Source organism: Numida meleagris, chromosome 5 (genome assembly GCF_002078875.1).
Source record: "Numida meleagris isolate 19003 breed g44 Domestic line chromosome 5, NumMel1.0, whole genome shotgun sequence".
NCBI lineage: Eukaryota > Metazoa > Chordata > Aves > Galliformes > Numididae > Numida > Numida meleagris.
Window position 1 is genome coordinate 56,407,507 of NC_034413.1, and position 4,940 is coordinate 56,412,446.

The window sequence follows — 4,940 nt, forward strand, 5'->3', positions numbered from 1 at the left end:
GGAGGGTCGTGGGTGGGGGGCTGCGAGTCAGAGGCCGGGCCGGCACCTCCGCCGCGCTTTTCTGCGTCTTCCAGTGACGGCGCAGGCAGGACCGGGACCTACATCCTCGTCGACATGGTCCTGAACCGCATGGCCAAAGGTACGGCGCGCACCACGCGGGCCGGGAACGCGGCGGTGGGCTCAGCCCTCACTTTCCCCGTGCCCCTGCCCTAGGCGTGAAGGAGATCGACATCGCTGCGACGCTGGAGCACATCCGCGACCAGCGGCCCGGCATGGTGCAGACCAAGGTACCCCCGCCCCGCCGTGCCGCCTGGCCCCGCTGTCCCCGCCCCAAAGAGAGGCTGCCCCAGCCTCACCCCGCTCCGCTCCCCCAGGACCAGTTTGAGTTCGCGCTGACCGCCGTGGCCGAGGAGGTGAACGCCATCCTGAAGGCGCTGCCGCAGTGATGGCGAGGACCCCCCCCCCTCCCCTCTCGTCTCCCTGCCGTCCCCCCGCCCTCTGGCTTCGAGCGCGCTCCTGGCCCTGTAAATGCTGTCTGTGCTGCTGGCTCTGTTTTTTCCCACCCCTCTCCTTGGGATGCGGGACTCGGCCCCCTGCGTGCCCCGTGGCGTGCGGCACGGAGCCCCTTTGCTCCCGCTGCCGCAGCGGGGAGCGGGCTCCTGCCCCCTGCGGCGGAGGGGACGGGCAGTGACGCTGGGAGCGTGGCCGTGGGGACCTCCCCTGGCTGCTCTCCCGCCCCTGTCCCTGTGCCCAAGTGGGGGGCAGGAGCGGGTGGGGGTCCCGGCCCTGCTCTTGTCCCCTCCGTGTCGCCCCCACCTCGTCACTCGAGCAGAAGAGAAATTTCTAGAGAAATATAATTTTGTATCTTGATGTGAATAAAGTTCTCGTGTCGCGTTTGTGCAGCTGCAGCCGGGCCTGGCCTCTCTCTGTGTCCAGGGCAAGGGGAACAACACGGTGGTGGCAGCATCCCGTGGAGCCCAGGGCCTTGGGGGGAGCAGAAGGAGCGCGGCGGAGCCCAGGCCTCACCCTAGGCAGGGGGATCCCACCCCTCTTTTTGGGGCTACCCCCATCCCAGAGACACCCCACATGCGGCAGCTCCTGCAAACAGGTTTATTTACTGCTGTAGGCAGATGGGGTTTGGGGGGGCTGCGGGTGGGGGGATGGAGGCAGAGGCTGGCGTTACCTTTGCCCTGGCTGGCTGCCCCTCGCTGCCTGCCACAGCCCCCTGTGCCCCCCATCCTCACCGTGGGGGAACAAGCCCTGCACCCACCCAGCAGCCAGCTCAGGCTAAGCTACAGCAATCCCTGCTCCACTCCCCTCTCACCACCCCCTCTCCAGCACCCTGTGGTGCATGGGGCATGCTCAGGGTCCACCCTCCTAAGCCTATGGGTCTTGCTTGGCCACAAGCACTACTCCCCCCCACCCCCCACCCCCGCCCACCCGTTTGCCATGGAGCTGGAGGGTGCTGGGGGAAGGAGGTGGCAGGGGGTGGCCGTGCAGGGACAAAGCGGAGTCCTCTGTGCCTCCGTGGGCGAGCGAGTGTGCACGGTCCCCGGGCGCAGCAGCCTCAGAACACACCTGGGGAGACAAGCGGAGGGGGGGACACAACATGACTGGTGAAACCTGGTGTTGGGAGCGCGTGGCAGCCAGCTGGGATGGAGGGAGGAGGAAGGTCCTGGGAGGAAAGCCAAGGCACTGTACAGCTGAGCTGCACCCATTTTCTGCACAGGAAGGAGGTGACAGCCACGGGAAACAGACGGGACGGTGCACCCGGCCAAGGCAGGTGACCCTGTGGAGTGTGTAAGGAGTGGGAGAAAGGGAACAGGCAGGGTTCTGCAGCAGGAGGGACGGAGGAGGTAAAGGCAGGAGCAATGGCATCCACCAGACACAAGGCACCAAGCAACGTCCACGCACCTCTCCTTGTGAGGAGGAGCCCCCCACAGCCCCCCAAGTCTGAGGCAACAGTGGGGGCACTGGCCACAGCCTCTGCATGAATAGGGGGAAGGCAGAGAGAGGGGAACGCCCCTGCCCATGTCCCACAGATACTGGGCACAGAGCTGCCCGTCCTACAGAGCCCCACCAAGGGCCTCTCTTTAAGCAGCCAGGCTAATCTTGGCGGCCCCCCAACACCAGGGCTCCCCCAGCCACCCTCCACCCTTGGAGGAGCAGGGAGGCAGGGCAGGACTGACCCCCCCAGCCATTGCTGTGGGAGACAGCTAAGCCACAGGCAGCCACCACGTCATGGGTCCTTGCTGCAGCCCTGGCACCTCATTCCCTCCACCATGCCCTACGAAGGGCCCTTCCCCTGGGGGGCACAGCCCCTCAACCCCACGTTCACAGCAGGCGGCAGTGCCACTGCTTCACCTTAGGGGCAGGTTTACGCCCTGGTGTCGTGGGGCTGCCAGCCCCGGGGGGCTCCCGCTCTGGCCCCCCCTGAGGCCTGTGGGCTGCGCTGGTGGCACGGGGGCCAGGGCTGCCCCCTGGAGCCGGGGGGGCTCTGGGGCCATGCCCACCTGCTTGGTGGTGCCCCGCAGCCTCCATCTCAGAGAGGCTGTAGGCCATGGCCAGCTGCAAGTCCTCGTCCTCATCCTCGCTGTCCGTGTAGAGGCAGATGGGCGAGGAGCTCGGTTGCCGCTGCGGGGCAGGTGGCGGGGGCGATGGGGGACGCGGGCTGGGGAAAGCTTGCTGCTCCCGCCGGCTCAGCTCCAGCCCCAGCGCCATGTCGTCGGGGACACCTGCAGGGAGACTGGGGTTAATGGCAAGGGATCCCAGCCCCCCCGAGCCTCAGTGCCCCTCCTGCTCAGTGCAGCATAGCGCAGAGCTGGGTGCTCACCAGGGCTCGGGACTCGGAGAGCAATGGGTCCGTGTGTCTGCTCCACAAAGCTTGCACAGAGCCCCATGTGTCCAACCCCAAAACCAAGCCCTGAGGTAGTCCCCATGGCCCCCACCAAGGGTGCTGGAGGTGGCATAGCTTAGCGGCACCGCTTCTCACCATCGATGTGGATCGACTTCAGCTCCCCATCCTCCTCCACTTCCACTCGCTCCCGCCCGTTCTCAATAATCCTGCAGGCAGACAGACGGGTGGGCAGAAAGACAGGCAGACGGTCAGCTAACAGCCAGGCACCGCAGCAGCAGCACCCCACGCCGACAACGAGGCCCTCACCGCTTTGTGGTGATACGTCGACCATTAACGAAGGTGGTGGAGGTGGAGACGGAGCGGAATCCCAGCCCCGCGTCAGCCCCCGAGCTGAAGGACGAGCTGAAGAAATCTGGAGGAGGGAATGATAAAGTCAGCACCTGGGGGGCACGGGCAAGTGGAGTGGGAGTGCGGCAGAGATGAGCCCAGGGCTCTGAGCCATGTTGGGCCGTGGGTGCTAAGCCCAGGCACTCCATATCCCCTACCTGAGGATCCGGGGAAGGTGGAGAAGAAGTGGCCTCCTCCGTGGTGCCGGGGGCCGGCTCCCCGCAGCTCAGAGAAGGGCAGCATCTCGTCTGGAAGGCAGGCAGCTCCCATCAGCATCGGCCCCAGGGCAGGCTGCTGGTGCCCCATAACCGGCCCCCGGCTCCCTCCCACCCCACACGCACCAAAGAAGTCAGCAAAGGGATCTCGCCCGCCGAAGAACTCCCGGAAAACGTCGTGAGCGCTGCGGAAGGTGAAGGTGAACTCGGGAGCCCCAGCGTCGGCTCTGGAGCCTCCCGGCCCTGCTGGAGGGAAGAGACACAGGGTTGAGCTGGGGCGAGAACTCTAGTGCCTGCATCCCCATAGCTGGGTCTCCAAACAGGGCCGTACCCAGAGCTGCACTGACCCCCACCCCCCCGGCACCCATCTGCCTGCTCACCTGCCCCCATGAGGCCCTCTTTGCCATAGCGGTCGTAGACATCGCGCTTCTGCTCTGGAAGAAGAAGAAGAAGAGAGGGTGTCAGGGTCAGCAGCCCCAAGGGTGGGGGGGGCCGTGACACAGCACCGTGGCCTCTTACTGTCTGACAGCACTTCATAGGCCTCAGCGATTTCCTTGAACTTCTGCTCGGCGTATTCCTTGTTGTCCGGGTTTTTGTCCGGGTGCCATTTCAGCGCTGCCTTCCTGTACCTGCGCAGAGGGACATTCAGCGACGGGCACGCCGTGGCCAGCCAAGCCCCGCAGAGCATTCAGAGCTCCGGCTGTGGCAGCAGCAGCATCTCCTGGCCCCTGGCCACCAAACGGACAAAGGACCTCCTTTCCCTGCCCCAGCAGCTCATTTCTGCTCCCTCCCTCTGATTTACAGACCCTCCCTGAGACGCACCGCAGCCCTGCCCCCCCTACGAGGCAGGACAAGTAGATCGATGGCACGCACTGGCCCGGGCAGCGCCGCCAGCCCCAGGGACTAACGGATCCCGGAGCCGTGCCGGGCTGTGCTGGCCGCAGGACACCTGGCACCCGGCCACGGCCGCGCTGGGGTCACGCCTGGGCTCAGCGCGCAGCCGCACGGCTGCACACCCACTTCCCTCCCGCTCCCTGCTCGAGCCGGGTCAGGGCTCCGGGTCGCGGCGCAGCTCCCGGCGAAGCGGCAACTCCCAAAGCCGGTCCTGCCGCCGTCCTCGGCCACCCCCACGCCCTCCGAGGGGACGCCTGTAAGCGCCGGAGGGACCCAGCGCGCAGCCCGAGCCCCGCACCGGGCCGGGGGACGCGGGGACCGAACCGCACCGAGAGCGGCCTCCGCGTGACGCCGCCCCGGCCTCGGCGCAAACGCGGCTCGGACGGGCGGCAACCGAGGCGGGATGCCGCCCCGCACGGACTTACGCCTTCTTGATGTCGTCGGCGGTGGCGTTGCGGCTCACACCCAGCGCTTCGTAGTAGTCCACCATGACGCGCGGCCGTCCCGCGGGGTCGCTGCGGGAGGAACGGCGGTGTCAGGCGGCACGGGGCTCCGAGCGGCGCCGCGCCGGGCACCCCCCGGCCCCC

At 67.2% G+C, this 4,940-nt stretch overlaps 2 protein-coding genes across 3 annotated transcripts in view; one reads left to right on the plus strand and one right to left on the minus strand.

Annotated features, from left to right (window-relative positions):
• The window catches only part of PTPRN (protein tyrosine phosphatase, receptor type N), a 9,126-nt gene extending 8,218 nt beyond the window's left edge, over positions 1-908 (plus strand). Inside the window, exons 21-23 of the mRNA XM_021397475.1 lie at positions 75-139; positions 214-287; positions 375-908. Coding sequence (XP_021253150.1) covers positions 75-139; positions 214-287; positions 375-446 — 211 coding nt within the window. The 3' untranslated portion in view covers positions 447-908. The remainder of the gene's footprint in view (positions 1-74; positions 140-213; positions 288-374) is intronic.
• DNAJB2 (DnaJ heat shock protein family (Hsp40) member B2) lies at positions 1,097-4,868 on the minus strand. 2 transcript variants are annotated; one of them, XM_021397473.1, is made up of 9 exons: positions 4,779-4,868; positions 3,979-4,088; positions 3,840-3,893; positions 3,586-3,702; positions 3,403-3,492; positions 3,164-3,269; positions 2,993-3,063; positions 2,514-2,735; positions 1,097-1,578 (listed from the first exon to the last, which is right to left on the minus strand). In XM_021397473.1, the coding sequence occupies exons 1-9, from the start codon at positions 4,841-4,843 to the stop codon at positions 1,568-1,570; spliced, it is 846 nt and encodes a 281-aa protein (XP_021253148.1). In that variant the 5' UTR covers positions 4,844-4,868; the 3' UTR covers positions 1,097-1,567. The 2 variants fall into 2 exon arrangements, with proteins under 2 accessions (XP_021253148.1, XP_021253147.1); XM_021397472.1 differs by having other exon boundaries at positions 3,586-3,705.